Source organism: Rhinopithecus bieti, unplaced genomic scaffold, assembly GCF_001698545.2.
Source record: "Rhinopithecus bieti isolate Rb0 unplaced genomic scaffold, ASM169854v2 scaffold_15252, whole genome shotgun sequence".
NCBI classification, from domain to species: Eukaryota; Metazoa; Chordata; class Mammalia; order Primates; family Cercopithecidae; genus Rhinopithecus; species Rhinopithecus bieti.
In genome coordinates, this window is record NW_016808399.1 from 649,495 (window position 1) to 674,740 (window position 25,246).

Sequence of the window (25,246 nt, forward strand, 5' to 3'; positions counted from 1 at the left end):
ACAAACACCACAGCGTTTGTTCCGGGATAGACTTTCTGATGTCTCATTCCAAGACAAAGAAAGACTGAAAAATCTAAACCGAGAAATGTTTCTCTAAAACAAACTCTGTATTGTTTGAAAGATCCTCTTCTTAACTGCATGAAAAAATGTTTGATGGAGTTATTTTTAACTGGGGACAGAACATTCATTCTGAGAAATGTTCAGATCCCTAATTTTATAATGAGCAGAAATACATACTGTTGAAAGACTAGGCCAAATTCAGTAATCCCATCAACATTTAGGTGCAGGATCATCAACAGACAGACCAGTTTACATTTTTCAGGAATTAAAGTCTTCTAGCTGCAGTGAAGTCTTGAATCTGGATCACTTGGATTCATGCAAGATGGCACAGGGTGCCTGTCATCATCTACATATAGAGTTAGCTTTTTTTGCCTATGTACAATGTTTCTTTATGAATAATGAAGCTGGATGATACCAAATAGATTCTATTGCTTTATTGAGCATTACTTTCATTAAACAATGTTAGCCATATAGGATGATTTAAAAAAACAACTAACATTCTCGGAATATGAACATCCTATTAACTGATACAAACTGACTCCATCTTTCTTATAGCAGTGAATTTTCAGGTCACACACAATCAGTAATTTATACTCCAAATACAACAATCACTTTTGTGTTAATCATCCAGTACAATTCACAGGGTCCTATTACACAGGTGGATGTACTTAGAGAGTTTTAGCACAAAAGCTGATACAAATATGAAAATGGGCTCAGTCAAATGGTTAGTGAGGTGCTAGAGGTGAGTGTCGGCGATGGGTATCCTCCTGAGCTCCACGATCTGAGAGTCAGTCAAGGTGCCCCCCTCCTGGCTGCCTTGACCAGATTCATTGTCACTGACACTGAGACCAGCACCTGCCACAGAAATAGAATGAACACAAAAATCCGAACTATTAATGCAGTGAATTCTTAAGAATCAATTTATATTAGGTCCAATTCTTTTTATTTCTATTATATTAGTAAAAAATAAGCTATACATTTAGAATAGATATTATTAATACCTAACAATTATGAAACTATCTTTTACGTTTCCTTTGATAGTTTTTTAAAATGTACAGATTAATTTCTAAAGACACACATTTGGGTTCTCAATCTTTATTGTTTGTTTCCACGTGGTGGACAGGTGTAACCTATTACCAGAATATAATCTCTCAACTGGGGTCTCATCCAAATAGAAAACCAGTCAGGTTATTAGACTTTTTCACCAGTGGGGTAGGATTTGCTGTTACAAAACATATAGGCCCCGAGCTCATATGCACTGAGGTCCATCACTTGAGATTCAGTGTTGGGCAGTGATCTGAGAAGAAAGACAGGTATGTGAGAACACCTGGAGTCACACCAGTGCCCTGAAGACATTGGCTCTGAATGATTCATATCTGATCCTAAGATAAAAATAATTACATAACACAGTGCCAAAATAGATCCACACAGGAATTCCACCACAGCAGTTAACTACTGACAGTGCTCAGAATCTGTTTTGAGGAAGCTCCACTATTTGCTACTTTGTTTTGTTTTTTTTTTGTTTTGTTTTTTACAACTCAGATAATTGAGAAAACTTAAAACTATGCTAGAGTAACACCTTGTTCTTTTCTTTTCTTTCATATTTCTAGAGAACAATGTTCTTTTCTTTTGTAATACAGTTCAGAGGAACACATTAACTCTCATCCTCTCTCTACACACACACAATGGGGATGTGGTCATAGGGTGTGCTGGATGAATCACCAGAGGTTACCAGGGCCAGCCCCACTAGACTCTGCAAACAAGGAGGAAAGTGAAAAGCCGGTTGCTTAGGCAGCTGGGATTTCCCTTTCTGAGATGAAGAAAAGGCAATTCTGCAGAGTTGACAGTTGTGGGAAAATGGTGAATTAGCTTAATCTTAGCCTATCTGGAAATGGAAGCCAGAGCCTACTAGTGACCTTCTAGCCAAGCCCTTCTTCTTCTGGGTCTCTGACCTTCGCACTCTCTCTGTTAAAGGCCACTGTTGAAACTCCACTTCCTCCTTTTGCTTCTGTGACATGGTATTTGCCCATCTCATCCTCTGATCTGCTGGCTCTTTCTAGACCTCTTCGGCGTTCTCATACATTTCCTCCTGCTGCATCATTTCTGGTGGCCTTGTCTTCTGCCCTGCCTCAAGGCCTGCAGGATCCTCTTGCCTGCATTCTCTCCTAATGTCTCACTAGGGTTTCCAAGCTCAGGACATGGAGCAGCAGGTCACTGCCTTTTCATACCACGTTCTTATATTGGCACCTCTGCCTGGGGTGCTCTTCTCACTTCCCACCTCCTTCATGTGGCTGCCTCCACTCTTCCTACCAGTATCAACTCTGCTACCCCTTGAAACAGGATGATTCTCTTTTTAAAATTTCTGACTCCCCCACTGGATTATGTCCTTCCTATCTTTGTCTCCTAGCTCATAGGACAGTGCTCAGCACACTGCAGGTGTTCAGTAAATGTCTGCTGAATGTAGTAATAAACTGTGCTCTGCATCCTAAGTCGTGAACCTGCCTGTTCCATCTCATCTCCTGTTCTGTTCCTCTGGTCTGTTCTGTATTCCGCTGCCCTCTCCTTCTCAAGAACAAATGTTAGTTCCTATTGCCAGTTGCACTGAGTTGGGAACCTTCTGCTTTGGCTTTCAAATCAGTCCTTAATCTGTCTCTAGCCTATCAAATAGATGTATCCCAACCACTGCCTTTTGGAGAGCTTTCTCTGAAACTGATCAGGTCTCCTGATGCCCTGAATGCAACATGTTAATTCCAGCCTGAGTGTCTTCCTGCCTGTCCATCAAGGCCCATCTCTATACTTTTTACAGATACTTATTTTTCCATTTTATTAAAATAGGGAGCTGGAGGACATAAAATGTGAAAAGTTCTCGTCCCTGACAGAATCATTAATCACGTCCCCTTTATTCTCTCACATTGCCCAGGTTTTGATGATAAATTTAATAATACTCCTATCTATAATGTATACATAAGCCATAAAGTAAAATGCTTAACACCCATAAACTCTTTTCTTCAAGAACCAGAATATTGCCAATGACAATGTATTTTTAAAAATTTAGTAAGTTGCTTGGCTGGGCGCGGTGGCTCAAGCCTGTAATCCCAGCACTTTGGGAGGCCGAGGCGGGCGGATCATGAGATCAGGAGGTCGAGACCATCCTGGCTAACACGGTGAAACCCCGTCTCTACTAAAAATACAAAAAATTAGCCGGGCGAGGTGGCGGGCGCCTGTAGTCCCAGATACTCGGGAGGCTGAGGCAGGCGAATGGCGTGAACCCGGGAGGCGGAGCTTGCAGTGAGCCGAGATCGCGCCACTGCACTCCAGCCTGGACGACAGAGCGAGACTCCGTCTCAAAAAAAAAAAAAATTCAGTAAGTTGCTAAAATTTAACAATTTCGCATAAAAAAATCAGATTTCTGGTTTCTCTTGAAAAAACAAAAACAAAAACAAACAAAAAACAAAACAAAACCAAAAGACAACCAGAAGATCAGGCAACACTGGGCCTGCATTTCTGCATTACAAAACAAACAAAAAACAACAACAAGAAAACCCATGGACCAGGCAGTCCTTCAGTTTATCTCTGTTTTCACCCAGCCCTCTTCAATCATTTATGTAATACCATAAATAATGCTTGGCCCCCGAAGGTAACATTTGTGTCTACTTCCAGGACTTCGAAGGACAAATGGCCCATGTTTCTCTGCTGGGAACAGGAGAACTGTGTTATTTGGAAGTACCTCAGTGAATTGTAAGATAGTGGCCATTCTATAAGGAGGTTACTAAGGCCCTGGAGCCTGTAGCAAGGAAGAGCTAAATATGGAAGCACTAGGGAGGAACAGAGAGGACCCCATGATTAGCCTCAGGGAAGACTAAGGCCAAATCATTTAACTAGTACCAACTCCCAGTGATTTCAGTGTCTGCCTGCTCTAGATTCCACTAGGAATACATCATAAAGCGTGTGATGACACCTGGGACAAAGCACACTAGAAAGACAAGCTCTGCCTTATTGAAAGCATGCTGAGCTTGTTTAGCAACTCAAGATATGTAAGCAAGTTCTAGACTCCTCTTGAGTCACCACATGTACCTGACCCACCTCATCATCCTTTGCAGTTTCTTCCCAGTTCAAAGAAATGCACAAATATTCAAATTCTCATCCCTCACTGAGACTCAGAAAAGGCATATATTACACACAAGTGTAACAAGCCGAGACCTGGGAGCACAAACCAGGTCTCCCATCTCTTTGCAATTCATTAAATGATATAGGTGGGTAGTTTGCAGTAAGTATCCTGATTTTCTGAAAGGTGTTTCCATGCTTAAATTTAAAACCAAAAGTTTAAGAAAAATCCAGCGACTGAGATAACAGGGACACTTTCCTTTGGTCAACAGACCAGGCAATCATAAAGGAACTAAAACTAATAATTTACATTCACCATGAGCTTCACCTTTTCTTAACATTTTAATATACTTTGGTTAGGATAGGGTGACTATCAGTCCTGTTTTATAGATGCAGGGACTGAGTGAGGATGAGAGGTGCTAGTTGAGTGGCCCACATCAATGTGACAATGATCCAAAGACCATACCCCTTCCATCTTTTTCTGAGGAAAAAAATCAAAATCTTTCAAAATTCCACTTTTCCATTTTGATTCTCACCTAACTTTGTTTACTACACTGGGCTGCAGAATTTCTTGAAGTTAAATAAGTCATTGTGGTTTGATGTGATATCTTGCAAAGAGAAATTTATTGATGAGTTCTTGGAGAAGTTTGAGTATTTTGGGCCTTGATTCTGAATGTTTTCATTTGTGTTCAAGGACTTGTCATCTATTTTCTTCTAACTGAAAAATAAATTATGTCTAGGTTTCCGATAGGGAAATGTTTACCATGACATTGATGTCATCGGCCTGGGATAACACCAGGAAGCCAGGGGGCTGGGGATGGTGGGGAATCAGGTTAGTCATTCTGGGAGAAGCCCCCGCTGAAGAAAGACTCCTTTCTAAGCCCAATATGTTCTAAGCTTGACATTTTCAGGAATCTTGTCAACTTGGGATCAACACAGAAATGCCAGTACTCAAGGCACACCTTGTTAAGAATGTAGAGACATTCCTTTCCATCCTACCCTCACCCTGAGTCTCTGTTCTAGTTTGCTTGGAACTTTCTCCTCTTCCCTAAAATGGAGGCTGTCCCAGGGTGACTGTTCCCACTCTCCTAAAGTCTTGGGGACACTGATGATACATTAGACAGCTCTATTTAAAACAAACAAACAAACAAACAAAAAACTAATAATCAGGATACCACTAGTCTAGAACTCAGTGTCTCACTTGCCTGTGGAAGTGCTGATGTACTTCAAGAACAAATAATTGAAAGACATTATGTCATCTTTTTTTTTTTTTTTTTTGAGACGGAGTCTCGCTGTGTCACCCAGGCTGGAGTGCAGTGGCCGGATCTCAGCTCACTGCAAGCTCCACCTCCCGGGTTCACGCCATTCTCCCGCCTCAGCCTCCGAGTAGCTGGGACTACAGGTGCCCGCCACCACGTCCGGCTAATTTTTTTGTATTTTTAGTAGAGACGGAGTTTCACCATGTTAGCCAGGATGGTCTTGATCTCCTGATCTTATGTCATCTTTTTTTTAGAATGAAATGTGGATTTCTCATAGAAAGTCAAATATTTTAACTTAAAATTAGAAATGTTAATAGTGTTTTTTTCTAAATTTTAAAATGTAATATGGCTAAAATTAGATTGAAAAGAAGTCCATGACTGGTTTATGGGACAGGGCTTCTACTTTAGATCAAACCGTTTTAATATACTTGCCTTTAATATAAGTTTGAAGTATGCAACTAAGTATGCACTAACACAGTGGCTTCAAAAACATTGTCTTGCTCACATCAGAATTTATTTGCAGCTGTTAAACATGAATTTGGAGTCTGCTGACACATTTGTAAATGCTTGTAAAGAAGTGATGATGTTTTTTAATCTGGAAACTGACTACTTAAGCTTTCTCTTTTAGAGATATAGTTTTTCTCACGGTTAATCTTAACAATTAAAAAGAGAATGTCTTAGCTAAAGAGTGTTAGCTCTCCTGCTTGCCCCTTATTATGGCATTCTGACATTAAATTCTCTCTATTGCACTCAGTAAAGGCATTCTACCTACTGAATTAATACAAGCATTTTAGTATGTGCTTGAATATCTGAACATTATTCCTAACTGAAAGATGATGAATTCTAAGGGGAGATTAAAAGGGCACAGGAAATAGTATCGGTGGCTATTGAGAGGCCTAGTCACTCTTCCTGAATCCCATCCATCCATCCATCCATCTAATATGGAGCATCAACTGAGATACTCAGCACTGTTACATATCCAGGGATACTGAGATGAATCCCGGTTTTTCAGAACATAAACTCTGGCCCAGGACTAGGCCAGATTCTTATTTCTACATGTTCATCTGGCCACCCTTCCTGCTTCTATGTGGAATTTGCATTGGATGGACCATGCTTCCTATTCTTGTGACCTACTTGCTCATTTGTGACTTATTAACCTCTGTCTTGATTCTTACATACTCTCCGACACATATTTTAGTGCAGGATATTAGGGTAAGGGAAGTACATAGAACAAACCTGATTAACAGGTGGTACAATTTGAGAAGGATAGACAAATCACTTTTCATCTGATACTACCACAGTGCCTGAAGTCCCACAATTAAAAATGAACTTTTTTCCACCTTGTAGGTTTTGGTTTTTAAGAGTTTTCTACTAAGATGTAAAACCACAGAAAAGCTTTTATCTTTTACCTGTTTATAGAAAACTTTATTACGAATGATGCTATAGCTAAGAAAGGAGGAGGTTAAAAAGAATGGCTGTTGAATGCCAAAGGCCCATTTTGCCTTCAATTTACAGTGTTCTCTAAGGTTGGCTGCAGATGTAAGGAGAGATTGGAGGCGTGCCAGAAAGCCTAGGACATGGGCAGAAATTGGTGGCTCACTGTCACATAATCTCAAGTAGAAAATTATCAGATACATGGTAGAAACTGTTATTTGAGAATATGGAAATCTTTGCAATGTAGGATTTTTATAGGTGAGAAGAGGTGGTTAACGATTTGGCTAAAGTCAGGGGTCAATGTGGGAGCTGGCGGCCCCTCCTCATAATCTAATGCTGCACATCACTCCAGGTCAATGCCTCTGCAGGATGTAAAGCACCTGCAGTAGAAGTCTTCAGGCTGGGATTCCTTTAACTTGTGGTACATGATGCCTTTTCAAGGAGTACAAGGTGGTATGGGAAGGACAGCTTTAAAGGAATACATTCCCAGATCTTGAATTTCCATATCTATTATTCTGATTAGTCTTTTTCATTTTTGACAATCATTTACCAAAACAGATGTTTCTGTTACTCATGTTGATTTGTTGAGCTGTACACTAGGAATAATTGTGATGGTCACAGTATAAAAGAAATTTTGAACACTTTAGAGTCTCATGGCCACAGAAAAAAATTAAGTTCTAATTTAAAAACATGTTCTGTTGGAGAGAAATATGAGTAAAATGAATTGTAAGTATGAAACATATTATAGTAGGATAAAATTCCATGGAGAAAGTAGAATGGAAATAAAAAGTTCAAGGAGAAAAGAAAGAGATGTCAAATTTCCAATTATAAAAAAAAGCCTGTTCATATATTTAAAAAATGAATAACTAGGTATTACATTGCTAAGGTAGTTAGCAAAGAGCCTTTGGGTTAGTTTAAAAAAATAATGTAAAATTTTTGTTTTCAAACACCAAAATGTATGATACAGTGGAAATTACATTATTTGATACTATTTAAACTGATTATGAAAAACTTTTTAAACATATGCAAAAGGCTCCATAGCTTTGACAAGTTGTTTCAAATGAAAGAGACATGGAAGACCCACTGTTTCAGTACTTGACTTGGAGTAGGCCATAGTGAAGGTGGACCTGAGATAGATCAAGGTTTGCAAACTCAAATGTCCTAGTGGCCAAGGATGTTTGCATAAACCAGTGACATGGGCCTAGTAGACACTAGAAAATGGAAGAGCTCATGTCCAAAGGGGCTGCTACTACTCAGTTCCAAGCAAGCAGTGCTGTGCTCGACTTCAAAGACTCTGTTGCTAGATTTTTCTAGAAATTCTACATTTTGGAAAATAGCTCTAAATTTTAATATTGGCTCAAAAAATGTTAAGATGTTATATGGATCAAGCACAGCACTTTGTTGGGCTGAATCTGGCCTTATGAGTCAATTATAACTGCTGTAGACAGAATGGCATGTAGACTGATCCTTTATTTGACCATATTCTAGGAGGGAAAGTGTCCAGTGGCTGATACTTGATTACTACAGTACTTTTTCTAAGAATATAGGGAACCAAGTGTTAGAGATTGTTATTTTGGTCTTTTAAAGTATTTATTTCCTAGTGAGTTCAGGGAACTCTAAAGGAATGCTGAACCAAATCTATAAGTAAGCAAGACATTCCTTACATTCTAGAACCGAATGCACTTCATAGTTGTTATATAAATATAAGATGTAATGTAATATAGATCTAATTTAATTATGTTCCAAGAATTCACTTTATGTTTCCGGTGTCATAACTTCAACAACTGATGACACTGTAGCAGTGAGGACATAATCTGCCCTGAGAACTACTTGTAGTCTGAAAGTCCCTTTTCAGCCCCGACTTTAAGGAACGTTTTATCCAGCCAATCATTTCTTCCTTCCTGAAACTCCTTCCTCTTTGGTTTTCTTTCTGAACTTGCTACAGCTTCTTTGTGAGACTGTCTTCTAATTCACTCTTTCAATGTTGGTATTTTCTATAATATTCTTGTTTCCCTTCCTTCTTCTCCCCTGACTTCCTCATCTCTTTTCCTTTCTTCTCTTCTCTCTCCTTCCATTCTCCCAGATCAACCTTTTTCATCTTCATAGCTTCAAATATAGTCTCTGTGCTGATGCATTTCAAATCATTCCCTTTTACCCTGGTCCCTCACTTAAGATCCAAACCTGAATATTTAGGAGCCACCAGGCCTGATGTCCACATCTGAACTTAACAGTTTTCTCCTGCATGTTTGCTAAACCAAATCTATTTGTTTATTAGCATAAACAAACAAATGCTCTATATACTTTTCCTTCAGTCAGCCATCATGATGAGAAGCATGAGCTTTGGAAGATTGTCCCTCAGTTTTTCCTCAGCATTCCTCCTGTTGGGAAGCTCGTCTTCTCATTTTTATTTCCACTCTCTAGATTTGAGGCCTTAACCTCATTCTTTTGGAACACTGTAATAACCTCCCAGCCTTTGTGATGTTGCTTGTAAATTTATTTCTTCATACTTTCATAAGAGTTATTTTGCCTCAAAACCAATAGGAACATGCCATTCCTTTCCTCCAAAGCCTACATGGCTCACTATGCTCTATAAAAGTCTCACTCCTTACCATGGCATCCAAATAGCATTTTAATATTACACAAAGTATCAGTGAGTGTTCTGCTTCCCCAAAATGAATGTATTGCTAGTGTTCTGGAAAGACCAGGTTAAATTAAGCAAAATGGGTTTCCTTTGTCTAGAACATTTCAGAGCTGCTAAAATGCTAATGTGAATTGTGAATCTCTGCAATTTCTCAAATACACTGGGTCAGGGATCCTCCCATTGAGGAATGACTATGAATAGCTAAGGGCAGGTATTTGCTGAAACCCAGCTGGGGAACTCTAGTAGACAATCGATGGTGCCGGCAAGCTACCTGTCAGGCCTGCCTTCTGCTGCCTGGCTTCTCTTACTCTCTGCCCCTGCCACAGCAGCACAGGTTCTAAAAGAGGACACATGCCGTTAAGCCTCTGGGCTCCTGCTAATTCTATTCTCTCAGTTCCTAATGCCCTTTCCTCCATTCTTTACTTGCTTAAAACCTATACATCCTTCAAGAATTAATAGAGAATTTTTTGTTACCTCTTCATCTCCTCTGTCATTTATAACTCTCTCCATTACTTTATTCTTTCTTATTTCATGTTTGTGTGAATGCCTATTTTTCCTAGCAAACTCTAAGCTTCATTGTTCAAATTCATCCACTCACTCAGCATTCAACAATATCTAGCAAAGGTTATTCTAAGCACTAATGTGAGTGTAGGGTTGAGTTCTTATTCCTTTCTATAGTGATATGATTTGGCTGTGTCCCCACCCAAAATCTCATCTTGAACTGTAAGATTCAATTGTAATTGTACAATTCAATTATAATTGTAATTCTAGCCCCATATTCTCCACCTGTGGATGGCAGGACCAGGTGGAGGCAATTGGATCATGGGGGCGGTTTACCCTATGCTATTCTTGTGATAGTGAATGAGTCTCACAAGATCTGATGGTTTTACAAGTGTCTGGCATTTCCCCTGCTTGCACTCACTCTGTCCTGCCACCGTGAAGAAGGTGCCTGCTTCTCCTTTGCCTTCCGCCATGATTGTACGTTTCCTGAAGCCTCCCCAGCCATGTGAGTCAATTAAACCTCTTTCCTTTATAAATTGCCCAGTCTCTGGTATTTCTTCATAGCAGTGTGAGAATGGACTAATACAGATCGGATTTGCCATTCTTAACAAAGCACTCGCAAGGTGGTTGTGGCACAGTGACTGAGAGCATGGTCTCAGGGTCAGGTGGCCTGCTTCTGCTGCTTCGCACTGCTGCTATTTCTTAACTATGTAACCTTGGGAAGGTTGTAAAATATGATACGTGAAAATATGCTGTTATTCTTAGGCATTTTGGAGTATTTTCAAGATATAATGTAAACTTTTAACTTCAAAATAATGAAGAAAAATGTTTTAGCAAAGCAATATACTTTAGAGCCAAACAATAAAACTATAAGATAGTAAAATGCACTTCCCAATAAATATTTCAATAACTTCAACAGGGCATGGACATATCTTCTTGCTCATGTGGATATCTTGAAATTAAAATGCACTGGGATTTTTATAGGTGTCAGTTCAAAATTTTTCTGAGGAAAAGCAATTTTAAACTGCATATTTGATTTGAAAACAACTCAAATTACTTTATGGTTTTCTTTTAATGTTCAAAATAGAATTTCCCCAATAAAATATCCATTATATTTCTATTATGAATGCAGCTATCATTTAGACACACAGGAAAGAATGATATCCACTAACTGTTTCACCCAGGAGCATGTGACCTTTAATCAGGCGGTTTTGTGGTCTTTTATTGCCTTAGCCTGTTTCTCGCATCATATGCTGATGAGTTGGGACCTTTAGGACTGTTTTCCTCTCATTCTGTAAGAACTATTCACTGGGGTCTCAAAGTTGAGTGGGACTGAATATATAGGAGGGTCAAAGAATTATTGTATGTGATAGCCCTTGGAAATTATAGAACTATACCATGCTCATTATGTTGCCTTTGAAAGTTTCTGCTTCAAAGGCACTCCATAAGAAGGTCTCTTTGGCAGGCCAGAGGCAAAACTCCCTCAGTGAGATCCCTATCGACTGTCTATAGCAAACTTAATAGTATCTTCGTGTTCTAGCAAGATTCCAGGACAGGGATATTTACATTTAGCTAGAGTATGCCTTTTTTGAAAGCAAGTTGTAAATTATTTTTAGGTTGTCTTATATTTTGTGCCAAGAACAAAATATCCTAGAGTTTTCCCGGGATTAGGAATGGGTCATGAGAATCAGGATGTGCTAAGGGTGACTGAGTACTTTGCAACTTCATGGGAAGAAAATATAAATTGTAACATAGCAAGAGTGCCTACTTGTAATGTGGTTCATGAGTTCATACATACCAGTTTTCAGTGCAAATATCAAATCATCAAACTCCTGGGACTCCTCATCAGCTATCAGTGACCCCTGGCCATATCCTCCAGAGGATGGGAACGTGGCTCCATTTTGTGGACTTGGCTTTAAATCAGGGCTGGCCTGACTGGCCTGTTGGAAGGATGCTCTCTCCCAGTCAGGTGGCACCTTTTGGATTGGGATGGGGGAAAAAAAAATCATAATATGAATGCATACACATTCACTATGAAACGCATATGAACAACTGATCTCTGCCTTTCCTTACAAAGACCTTGTTAAAGGGTGGTGGCACTGTTTTGAAACTAGACCTTTACTTACTTATATATATATATTTTTTGTAGAGATGGAGTCTCACTACATTGCTCAGGCTGGTCTCAAATTCCTGGGCTCAAGAGATCCTGCCTCAACTTCTCAAAGTGCTATGATTACAGGTGTGAACCACCATGCCTGGCCTTAGATTTTGGTGGGAGGATTGCTTGATCCCAGGAGTTAGAGACCCACCTGGACAAGACGGTGAGACCTCCATATCTACAAACAATTTTAAAATGTAAAAAATTAGCTGGGTGTGGTGGTGTGCACCTGTATTCCCAGCTACTCAGGAGGCTGAGGTGGGAGACTCACTTGAGTTCAGAAGTTCGAGGCTGCAGTGGGCTATGATCATGCCACTATGCTCCAGCCTGGGTGACAGAGAGATACCCTATCTCTACTAAAAAAACAAAAACAAAAACAAAACAACTTTAATTTTATCTTTATTCTTTAGAAAATTATGTCTCTCCCTGAGACAATTTAATCTGTGATTCTAAACAATGTCTCTATTTGAATTACTTGTAGATTTCTATGTTGTCATGTGTGGGGAATGAAAACTAATTTTTAACCCAATAACTACATTTTTTGGGAAGATGTGTACAAAGAAAACTCTGTTAAAAAATATAAGAAATGGAGACGAATCCTCCTAATCCTTTATCTAAAATGCCACACAGGATTTTAAATATAGAAGGTATCTATAAGGACATACTAAATTGAGAAAAATACTTTCATAGCATTCCTCCTTGTTTTGGATTGAATGATTAAAAAGATAGCTCTATCCTGGAATGATTAAATGTATTTACATACCTCTAGGTTACTGATAAACAACCCCTTAATCCTTCTTTCCTATACTTTCCCTTCTCTGCATGGCTTTTTAGAATGTCTCTGACAGCACCTCACTGACAGCTGAATGAAGGCCAATTCTAAGCCTGTGAGGAATGCAGAGCACACTTCAGGCTCTGCTGTTGCACAACTCCCAAATGAGCACCCAAGTGGTGGCTCTGGCCCAAGAATTGGACTGTTAACAGCTACTGCCCACCAGCATAGGGTGTTCTGAGAGACGGTAAAGACACTTCATTTCTGAGAACAGCGATCTGAGAACTTTAGAAACGAACTTGAGAGGAAAAGATGAACCTTAAAAAACTTCACTCGGAAGTTGAACATCTAGACCAGCAGTGTCCAATAAAACTTTCTGCAGTGATACAAATGTGTTATATCTGTGTTCTCCAATATGGCAGCTACCAAACGCATGTGGCTGTTGAGCACTTAAAATGTGGTGAGGGTGAATGATAAACTGACTCTTTAATGTTGCCTAATTTTAGTTTAAATTTAAATAGCCACATGCAGCTAATGGTTATTGTATTGGACAGTTCAGATCTAAACAAATGCTAGACTGAGCAACCATTCAAAAAAATTTTAAGATTCATTTCTGAATTATTGATTCTAAAAAATCCCTGTTTCCATTGGACCTGCTGTGATGAAATAAGTCTATTTTAAGAACTTTGGGGATAGAGAAATCATACTAGATTTCCAAAATTTAAGGATACTAAAGATATAGCTTGATTTTAAAACTGTACTTGAACTAATTCATTTTATAACTGAAATTTTCATCAAAATCCTTTGATCAAAATCCTTCATTTCTTTCACCCCCAGCACTTGACAACCACCTTTCTACTCTGTTTCTGTTACTAGTTAATAATTCTGTAAATTAAAATTTCTCATTAAAACTAAAAATATATATAGTACTTGAATTGTTAATATTTACCTTAATTTTAACTTAACATAAGTAAAATTACTTTCCATATTGCTACGAAGGACAAAAGTTATCTCTGGACAGGTAAGTTTTCAGTCTATTGATCTATCTATCTACCTATCTCTCCATCCATCTATCTATTAATATAAACTGTTACCTTTTCAGACAGATGTACCTTCATTTCCTGCCATTTTTCAGGAAGTAAACACAAATACTGTTTTCCTTGGCTCCTTAATATAAAGAGGGCAATACGAGCTCATAAAAAAATGGTAACCAAGCACATCTTGGACACTGCAGAAATTTTTAGAGGCCTTTGTTACTATCTCCTCCTGGCCAGAGGAATTCAGGGATGTTTTAAAATGTGAGCAGTGCCCCAGTGCTAGGGGCAGCATTACTGACAAGCTGGTGGCAATGGGATTCATGCACAGCAAATAAAAATGATGTGGACAGAATGCAGAGAGCAGTGGGAGGTAGATTTTTACAGAGGAAATCCTGGCTAGATTTTCCAGTAGTGCTGCAGAAGCACTCTTCTGAGCTTTTTTTCTAAAATATTTTCTAGTACGTAAACTGAAAAGAGGTTTGGCTTAATTTCTTTTCTCTGTTTGTTGGGATTGAGGTAGTGAGTTGGAATCGGTGGAGGAAGAGAGCTATGAAAGTATTTTTAGGAAAAATAGCATCTTAAGAACCATTTCCTTGGCAGACCCAGTCACTGGCATGTCAAATTAGAAAGATTTTGAAGAAAGAAATGTCAAATTATACTCTATCTGATTTCCGAATACAAACTGCTGGTCAGTCTAGCTCACAGGGTGAGGAAGAGAAAGAATTAGATAATGGGTGTGATGCTGCAGTAAGGAAATCAAGTACCATAGGTCAGAAGATGTTAATATGTAAGATTTAAAAATCACCTAGTGTTATTCATCTTGTACTCTTTACGAGGTAGAGAGCCTGTCAATGAGACAGACAGAGAGAGACAGACAGACAGACACACAGAGAGAGAGAGACAAACAGACAGAGACAGAGACAGAATGAAAGGGCAAGGGCAGACACCTCCTCCATAGCACTGATGAGATTCTGAGTGGATTTGCTGATTTCCCCTCCAGCAGGAGGCATTCCACTCCCGGGCGTGAAAAAGGCTGTGCTGGGTCCAGGATGCCCATTCATTTCCACAGTGTAACTGGCCTTCATAGGGCAACACGTTTGGTTGTGTAAAATGAAATAAACCACGAAAACATAAAGTCCCTGAAAAAAAAAAAAAAAAAAGAACATCAGCATGTCAAAGGCTGTCCTGCTATCGTAGCTGAAGAATAAGCATGGTTGTATTGGTCCATTCTCATGCTGCTATGAAGAAATACTCAAGACCGGGTAATTTGTTTTTCTTTCTTTTCTTTTCTTTTTTCTTTTTCTTTTTTTTTTTTTTTGAGATGGAGTTTCATTCTGTCACCCAGGCTGGAGTGCAGTGGCACAATCTCGGCTCACTGCACCTCTGCCTCCTGGGTTCAAGTGATTCTCCTGCCTCAGTCTCCCGAGTAGCTGGGACCTCAGATGTGTGCCACCACACCTGGCTAATTTTTATATTTTTAGTAGAGACAGAGTTTCATTATGTTGGCCAGGCTGGTCTTGAACTCCTGACCTCATGTGATCCACTCACCTTGGCCTCACAAAGTGCTGGGATTATAGGCGTGAGCCACTGTGCCCAGCCAAGACGGGGTAATTTATAAAGAAAGAGCTTTAATTGACTCAGTTTCACATGACTGGGGAGGCCTCAAGAAACTTATAATCATGGTGGAAGGCACCTCTTCATAGGGTGGCAGGAGAAACAATGAGTGCAAGGAGGGGAAATGCCAGACACTTATAAAACCATCAGATCTCATGAGACTCACTAATTATCATGAGAACAGCATGGAGAAAACTGCCTCCATGATCCAATTATTTCCACCTGGTCCTGCCCTTGACACGTGGGGATTATTACAATTCAAGGTGAGATGTGGAGAACACAGAGCCAAACCATATCATTCCGCCCCTGGGCACTCCCAAATCTCATGTCCTCACATTGTAAAACACAATCATGTCCTTCCAACGATCCCCCAAAGTCTTAACTCATTCCAGCATTAACCCAAAAGTCCAACTCCAAAGTCTCATCTGAGACAAGGCAAGTCCCTTCCGCCTCTGAGCCTGTAAAATCAAAAAGCAAGTTAGTTGCTTCCTAGATACAATGGGGATACAGACATTGCGTAAATACACCCATTCCAAATGTGAGTAATTGGTCAAAACAAAGGGGCTACAGACTCCATGCAAGTCCAAAATCCAATAAGGCAGTCATTAATCCTTAAAGTTGCAAAATTATCTTTGACTCTATGTCTTACATCCAGGTTCATGCTGATGCAAGAGGTGGGTTCCCACGGCCTTGGACAGCTCCACCTCTGTGGCTTTGCACATTACAGACCCCCTCCCAGCTGCTTTCACAGGCTGGCTTTGCGTGTCTGTGGCTTTTCCAGGTGCACGGTGCATACTATTTGTGGATAAACCATTCTGGGATCTAGAAGATGGTGGGTCTCTTCTCACTGAGGCAGTGCCCCAGTGGGGACTCTGTGTGGGGGCTCCAACCCCCAATTTCCCTTCTGCACTGCCCTACCAGAGGTTCTTTATGAGGGCTCCACCCCTGCAGCAAACTTCTGCCTGGGTGTCCAGGCATTTCCATACACCCTCTGAAATCTAGGCAGAGGTTCCCAAACTCAATTCTTGCCTTCTGCATACCCACAGGACCAGCAACATGTGGAAGCTGCCAAGGCTGGGGGCTTGCACCCTCTGATGCAATAGCCTGAGATGTACCTTGGCCCCTTTTAGTCATGACTGGAGCAGCTAGGACACATGGCACACAGCAGGAAGGCCCTGGACCAGGTCCAGGATACCATTTTTCTCTCACAGGCCTCTGGGCCTGTGATGGGAGGGGCTGCAGTGAAGGTCTCTAGCATGCCCTGGAGATATTTTCCCCATTGTCTTGGCGATTAACATTTGGCTCCTCATTACTTATGCAAATTTCTGCAGGTGGCTCGAATTTCTCCCCAGAAAATGGGTTTTTCTTTTCTACTGCATCGTCAGGCTGCAAATTTTCCAAACTTTTATGCTTTGTCATGTCTTGAATGCTTTGCTGCTTAGAAATTTCTTCCACCAGATAATCTAAATTAACTCTCTCAAGTTCAAAAGTTTCAGATTTCTAGGGAGGGGGTAAAATGATACCAGTCTTTTTCTTAAAGCATAGCAAGGGTCACCTTTACTCCAGTTCCCAACAAGTTCCTTGTCTGTATCTGAGACCACCTCTGCCTGGACTTCATTGTCCTCATCACTATCAGCATTTTGGTCAAAGCTATTCAACAAATCTCTAGGAAGTTCCACACTTTTCCACATTTTCCTGTCTTCTTCTGAGCCCTCCAAACTGTTCCAACCTCTGCCTATTACCCAGTTCCAAGGGCGCTTCCACATTTTTGGATAGCTTTATAGCAGCACCCTACTCTCTGAGGTACCAATTTACTGTATTAGTCTGTTCTCACACTGCTATAAAGAAATACCTGAGACTGGGTAATTTATAAAGAAAAGAGGTTTAATTGACTCAGTTCCACATAGCTGGGGAGGCCTCAGAAAACTTACAATTATGGCAGAAGACACCTCTTCACAGAGAGGCAGGAAAGAGAATGAGTGCAAGCAGGAGAAATGCTAGATGCATATAAAACCATCAGATCTAATGAGACACACTCACTATCATGAGAACAGCATGGTAAACTGCCCCTATGATCCAACTACTTCCATCTTGTCCTGCCCTTGACACATGGGGATTATTACAATCCAAGGTGAGATTTGGGTGGGGACACAGAACTAAACCATACCAATGGTTGAAAGCATCGCTGATTTTCCACAAGCATTCTTCAAATTCTACTAAAAGCTGATAATTTACAGAACATGTTAGGAGTCTAGCAAGCGACCATGGCAAATTTTGAATGTCACAAAAAATTTAGTCAATGTAATTTAGGAAAACTGACCTCTCACTAACAAATCTTTGTTTTTTTTTTTTTGAGACAAGGTTTTGCTCTGTCACCCAGACTGGAGTTCAGTTGGAGTGCAGTGGTGCAATCCCAGCAGTGGTGCTACCTGCCTCCTGGGCTCAAGTGATACTCCTACCTTAGTTTCCCCTGTAGCTGGTACCACGGGCATGTTTCACCATGCTCAGCTGGTTTTCTATTTTTATTTTTTGTACAGATGGTGTTTTGCCATGTTGCCCAGGCTGGTCTTGAATTTCTGAGCTCATGAGATATGCCCACCTTGGCCTCCCGCAGGGCTGGGATTACAGGTGCAAGATACCATGCCCTCAAGTTCTTCTCTTGGTAAAAACTTAAGTGAAGCTGAAATCTAGCTCTATTAATACATGAAAACAGAATTGCAGAAGTATATCTGATTAGCCATGTACATTTTGTTTTAGAAAGGAAACTTTTTTCCTTCCAAAAAAGTACCATATTTTCCCATCTATTGCACTCATTTCCATTTTTTTTCTTAGCAAAATGCTTAAACTGGGGTACTAATAGTGATCCATTCACATTGTAGATTTCTGAAAGAGCAGCATTAATCAAGCCTCCTGATTTCATTTGTATATCTCACCTACTTATCTCATTTGAAAATAGAATCACTGGGTAGGTACTCAGAGGAATTCAGTAGATTGCTTAATATTTGGCATGCCTTGCCTCACAGTAAATGTTACATAAGGATAAAGCTAACGCTAATGCGTGCATTCTTAAAGAGCTGCTGGCCCTTTAAATTCTTTTGCGACCCAGTCAAATTCTTGACAATTGCTCTGCTTTTGTCACAGACAGCAACTCAAAATTTGTATTGCTGTTCCTGACATTGCCTACACTGGCTCTCCTTCATGGTCTCTACAAAGGATCTATTGTATACTTCTAATGGTGTGTCTATAAAGCTTGGTAATTGTGACCTTTATGCTCAGCCAATAAAATATGTTAAATTGTGCCTCTTGTGTCTATTCATCCTGGTGCTTATGTTTCGGAAGCAAGTAAGAATCTCAATTAAATAGTTACTAAAATTATTAAATTAATACATAAAAATAAAAGCAAGGCATTCAGCTTATTAAAGAAGAAAATGAGTTAACATCAAGATTTTTCAGAAAACATGAATAACTAGCTTCATTTTGTGAAAAACGGCATTCTCCCACGGTTCCTAACATTTCTGGGAGTGTAGAAGCAATAATTTTCTTGTGGGCCTGAAACTTACATCTGTTGATATAATCATAAAAAGTCTGTTAGAAAATACCCAGGACTAAGAATTACAAACAACTTTTATAAAAGTGAAATTAGAGGGCAATGCTCAAGGTATGTAGGCTAGCGTTTGATTTCTGCTGCCATTTCTGGAATACTATTATGATTTAGTCCTTTCTCCCCTTTCTACTCGAATGATCCCTGCTTGGGCATCTAATCTGTATTGTTAAAAAATACGTTTTAAAATCAGTGGTTTATCTGCTAAAAATACTTTTAAGTGTAACTGCTCTAACCATGATAGAAAAGTAAACAAACATGTGTTTCCCCTTGAATCCCCTTGAATTAGAGTTTTTTTTTTTTTGGAAACAATAATAATATTCTAAATTGTGTATGATAATAAGTGAATTAGTTTCATGTGCAAAGGACATCATGAACATTAGCAGAAACAAATCTTCCTGAAAATACACACACACATCCAAAATTTTTCTTGTACAATAAACTTCTCACATGGGTATGACCTAATTACATTGGCTACAGCAATAGACAAAACAGGAAAAAAATAAAACTGTCAGCCTTAAAAATTGTACAAATGTTACTGATTTATTTCAGGATTTCTCTCAGTGTTGTGAAGTGATAGGGTAAAATCTAGATCGGGAAACAAAATCCATGCTTCAAAATCCATCTCTAAGGACCCATTTGTTAAAACAGTGTATTCTCCCTCTTGTTTGTTTTTGTATCTAGCCTTTTTTGCTTCAGGAAAGGATCTGCCTGCTGAAATTAACTTGCCTGTGAAAGCTGCATCTTTTTTTCTTAAAAGCATAGAAATATACAGTAAATATTGTGAATCTTTGAGATGTGCTGCAGTAAACACAAATGCCTAAAATGGAAAGAAAAGAATGTTTAAATGCGTATCGTATGACATTTGCCTGTGTCCAGCCCAAGCTGGGCAAATATAGAAAATGAACTTTCATTATCCAAAGTACTCAGCTGTGGAGGTTTCTGACCTCAGGATAAAAACAAGTCCCCATTCCAAACACTGCATGTTAAATCTCAGGCTCCCTTTTGTATGCCAGTCTGTGAAAGAATTATAAGAGAATCTGGATTCTCAATTATTTAATCCAATATTGCTGATCACCCACTATGTGCATTGCCAAGCACTGAGATGTAAATATAAAAAATTTGGCTCCTAACCTCAAGTTACTCACAAATACAATAGCTTACAATATAACAGCTTAACTGTTTTAGAAGCAGGACCTATATGATCCATCTGTTCTTCCTATTCTTTACCTAGTGAAAGCTTACAGGGAAGGGAATTTCTATTCATTATGATTTTGATTATTTTGTTGGTTCTCTTACTACAATCATAAAAAAATGCTTTCAAAAATCTTTAGTTAGATTGGGCGTGGTGGCTCATGCCTGTAATCCCAATGACTTGGGAGACCAAGATGGGAAGATCACTTGAGACCAGGAGTTTGAGACTAGCCTGGGCAACCTAGAGATCCCATCTCTACAAAAAATAAAAAAGAAATTAGCCAGGCATGGTAGCACACACCTGCTATCCCAGCTACTTAGGATGCTAAGCAGGAGGATTGCCTGAACCGAAGAGGCTGAGGCTGCAGTGAGCCATGTTTGCATCACTGCATTGCAGCCTGGGTAACAGAGCCAGAACCTGCCTCTAAAAACAAACAAGAAAAGATCTTCAGTAATATCTGGATTGACCATACACACTATTGATGGTAGCAATGGCCCATCTGGAGTGGCTGCTGTGGAGAAGCTGGCTGCAAAAGGGGAGGTATGGCTGGGCTTTGAACTCCACAGAGCTGGTGAGGGCTGGCAGAAGGCAGGAGCCCTGACCTTCTGGGTGCCACTGCAGCCACCCAAGCTGCAGCTGCAGACCTGGGCATATCTGCACTCTCAAGGGCCCAGGAAGCCGCCTGCTGCCCCTTCAGGCTCAGAAGTGCCTGCTCCCACTGCCTGGCCTCTCCACACTCCCAGTGCCTGCTCCAATCTCAGAGCAAAGTTGAGGCCAAGCCCAGGCACAGTTGCAACCCAGCCAGGTATGCACACACTCAGGGCAGCACTGACATACTATCCCCCTGCTGCCTTGACCCCTTCCACACTTAGAATGCCAATGAACATGGGAGGGAGGCTGAGTGGGGCTGAGGGCAGCTTAGCACTGGCCTGCAGGCACCCCTCTGTACAAACGGCCTGGGCATCATGAACAGTGGCAGCAGGCAGACAGGCTCTGGAGTAGAGGGCGAAGGTCCCTGGTGAGGCCCCAACTTTAAGCTGGGGAAGGCCTGAAGCCTGGGGACCAGGCTGTCAGTCCTGCAAACTGGAGTGGGAACTTATGGTGCTTTTTCTAGACCTGCCCATGACCACCCATGAACCAATCAGCATGCACTTCCTCCCTCTGAAGCCCATAAAAACTCCAGACTCAGCCAGACTTGAGCACTTGATGGGATGACCTGCCTGTGGAAATAAGCTACCTACTTTGTTGTTTCCTCTCTGCTGAGAGCTGAGCAGACGCAGGGACGACCAGCTGCAGAGAGGAGCACTGTGAGTCTCCTCTGAGCTCTACCACTCAATAAAGCTCCTCTTCACCTTTCTCACCTTCCACTTGTCTGCATACCTCCTTCTACCTGGGCATGGGACGAGAACTTGGAACATGCCGAATGGCAGGGCTGAAAGAGCTGTAACACAAACAGGGCTGAAACACACCACCTCCTTGCCATATTGCAGGCAACAAGGAGAGAAGAGCTGTGGCTCCTTGGGGATCCCAGACCTAGGAGTGCCCCAAGCCAGGGCAGTGACACCTTCTTTGGGGCTCTGCAGTTCCTGGCATTTCCAAGCTTCTGGGCATGACCATGTTCCCTGGTGCCAGCCATGGAAGCTACTTGTGGGATGCCTAGTCCAGCCACAGCCTCACAGAGAGCCAGTGCCTGTGGCGGTGTCTGGAGCTGCCGGTTCCACCACTGTGTGCAGTGGCCAGACCCCATACTTGCTCATTCACACACCCCTCGCCACTCCACTCGCCCTCGGCAGGCATGGGATCCAGGCCAGTAGCATGAGCTAAGCGCAGTCTGCCAGGCTGAGCAGGCCCAGTGGGCCTGAGCAAAACTCAGACAAAGGAATCACTGGCCACAGAGGTTTCTAGCTGGCGAAGTGAAACTCCAAGGATCCCGTAACACTATGACCAATTCTGTATTTGTTTGATTCAAGAATTTAAACTTATTAGCAAACATTCAGTGAGACACAAATGAAATCATAATAGTCTAAGGAGTTAATAAATGTTCTTGACATCATCAAGGAGTAAAATAAGTACAGGAGATTCTGGACGATTATCTCAAAAAATTTTATCAGTTCCATATGAGATACGAAAGAATCAATATTACCATTGCATAAATTTAACCAGGAAGTGGGGTGGGAAGAAGTGGTTAAAACAGCAAAGAGATTAAGCTGGGCTTTACACTCTTTTGAGACCTTTTTACAAGTTCTCTAAGGTTCAACAACTCCTAGTTGAGAGACATCTTCAGGTTTCAGATGAGTTCTCCAAATCAATGTGGATCCCTGAGACAATGTGGAATAAGGGACTCAGAGGAATGAAACCTCCATTCAAATTATGCTCTCTTCATCTCAAAAATCACAAATTTGGGATTAAAAAAGGAAGACCTTCCTTTAAGCTGTAACCTCCTAGAAAGTAAGAGGCCATGTCCAGTTCACTGTTTTATTTATTTATTTTTGTTTATAGTACGGTCCCTGACATGCAAGAGTTTAGGAAATATTTGTTAGATAAGGGATTACGGCTTTTAATTTCATTAGAGGGACAGAGTAGGAAGGGGTAGGGACAGTCATGGGTCTGAGGGATGTGTTGGTTTTAGTCCTCTAATTCCATCACCACTATAGCCAGGTATTTCTCTAGTTGTTCAATACAACTTTTGTTTCGGCTTAGTCTTTCTGTTGCAACATGTAACATGTGTCATGGCTTCATGGGAGAATGAAGCATCCCTTCCTGACCAGGTCAATGCTCTTCTGGGTTGGTGTCTCCCTGGCAGTATGGTCACTTTGTGCTCAGCCCTCAGGTGACATCCTGGCTATCTGGCTTTTCTGCTGAAACTGAGTTTGCATACTGCCATGCTCTTTCCCATGGCTACATCTCCTTAGAGGGCCTGTTGCTTTTGCTGTCTCCTTGGCAGACACCCCTGGGAAGTCTTTGTGATCTCTTATTTCTGGATTCAAACAGCTCTTGGGCTGCTGACCTACTGCTGTTTTGCATCACCGATGACTTAGCAGCAAAGATAACAGATATTGTGCCAGTGACAGAATTGAAAAACCAAATATGTACAGTATTTCTGCATTTGTATATTTTTCAGGTGTGTGGAGAGTAGGCATTTAATCTCTAATTGCTTCATCTTAAAACTACTCTTAGTTTTACATTTAAAATTGCTTTTGTTGATGGTCTTATTTATAATATTGCTTTTGGTGATGGTCTTTTTTATAATAAGAATCCACAATCTAACTGTGTATTAAATATATGGAAAAAGGAAACAAGTGAGTTTATCTTGATAGCTATAGGTTAGTACAACTGAAATATTTGGAAATCTATGTAAGCAATTTTGCTCAAATGCTTTTTAAAATATTTGCATGGTTTAAGTAATTAACTAGTATTCACCATGGGTTTGTCAAATTCTTCTATAATTCCTCAATAACTTAGGGGACACTATCTATTCAAAACTATAGAGATAATAAAACAAGTCTGCTGGATTTAGACATGTCTATCATTAAATATCTAGGCAGCAGTTCTTCACTTTTAAGGTTTGGACAGATGTCTATTCTAAATTTTGCAATTCCTAGGAACAACAATTTTGCAGTTTTTGAATTATAAATATCCAGTATACAGACAAGGTATTCTTCTTTTTATATGCCAAGGTTTCTATCTGCAATTTAAGAATATATTTCTCTGTGTGCCACTTATGGACATAAGAAACATTAGGTTAGAGTCTCTTAGTGGTAAATACCCATAAGTCAACAGGTAAGTATTAGGACATGCTTCAGTAATCTCATCTCCAGGTAATATGATCCCTGTTCTTCAGCCTTTCCTTTTGAGCCTATTTGACAGTGCTTTGTCTCTGAGACTCTCAATATTCTTCATATTTCTGTTAAGTTTCAAAGCATGGAATGCTAATCAGTCATGATAGGACTGATCAGGAGCCAGACTATTTCTGACAAGATGGAAGGAACTGAAAAGTGAGTTTTTAACAGATTGCAAGAATCCAAACTCCCTTACCCCACTAACCCTGCTTGGATAGTTCCTAGATTTAAAAATTTTCCAAAGTACAAATCTGGGTGGTTGGATTGAGGGGTAGAAAAGATGGGAGGTGGTCAAACGGTATTGAGGTGGGACTTAATAATATAGAAAAGGTTTGGCATTCAAGGATAATTTTAAAAAAGTTTTAATAAAAGTGGAGGAAAGAATTGAGTTGGTATTGTCTTTCAATAGGAATTTCTTTAAAAAATTATAAAAATACCACATTGTGCTGTAATAAATAAGATTATTTATTTAAATCTTGTTATAAGTAGTCTTAAACATAGTTTTGGTCAGTGTCCTTTAAATTACCTTTTTGAAAACAAGGCCTTAAAAGTTTAGCCTTCAGATAACCTTCTCATTGTATAGATAAGCGTAATTGTTTGGCCACTGATAGGTGACCAAAGAACAGTGTTGATGATGATGAAAGGGGAAAATTGGATGACCCAGTTCCAACAAAAATAAAGGAGGAGAAGGGATCACTTTGCTGTAGAAGCTAAATTAAATTTCATACATGTTTGAGGCAAAAACGTGAGATATTTTAAGTACCCCACTGAAGATTAAGAGAGAAGGCAAGGTTAGAATGCAAGTGTAGAAAATAGCTGTGTAGTGGTGAAAAGCTGAAGCCACATGGGTGTATGACTTTTTAAGGGAAGACACTTTATAGAGAAAGAAAGCTGAGTGCTCAGGATTAAACACAGCTGGAGGACATGAACAGGAAGAAGAACCAGTGAAGTAAACAAGGAAGAACTGACTGGTCAGGCAAGTCAGATTAAGGACAGCCACAACTATATCAGGGAAGCCAAGGGAAGATTTT

The 25,246-nt window shown here is 40.2% G+C and overlaps 1 protein-coding gene across 1 annotated transcript in view; it reads right to left on the bottom strand.

The window, feature by feature from the left end:
- Nucleotides 1-472: 472 nt before the first annotated feature.
- Nucleotides 473-25,246, bottom strand: part of ADGRV1 (adhesion G protein-coupled receptor V1) — a 566,041-nt gene continuing 541,267 nt past the window's right edge. Inside the window, 3 exon segments of the mRNA XM_017886717.1 lie at nt 473-915; nt 11,798-11,975; nt 14,914-15,105. Of these exon segments, the coding sequence (XP_017742206.1) occupies nt 797-915; nt 11,798-11,975; nt 14,914-15,105 (489 nt within the window). The 3' untranslated portion in view covers nt 473-796.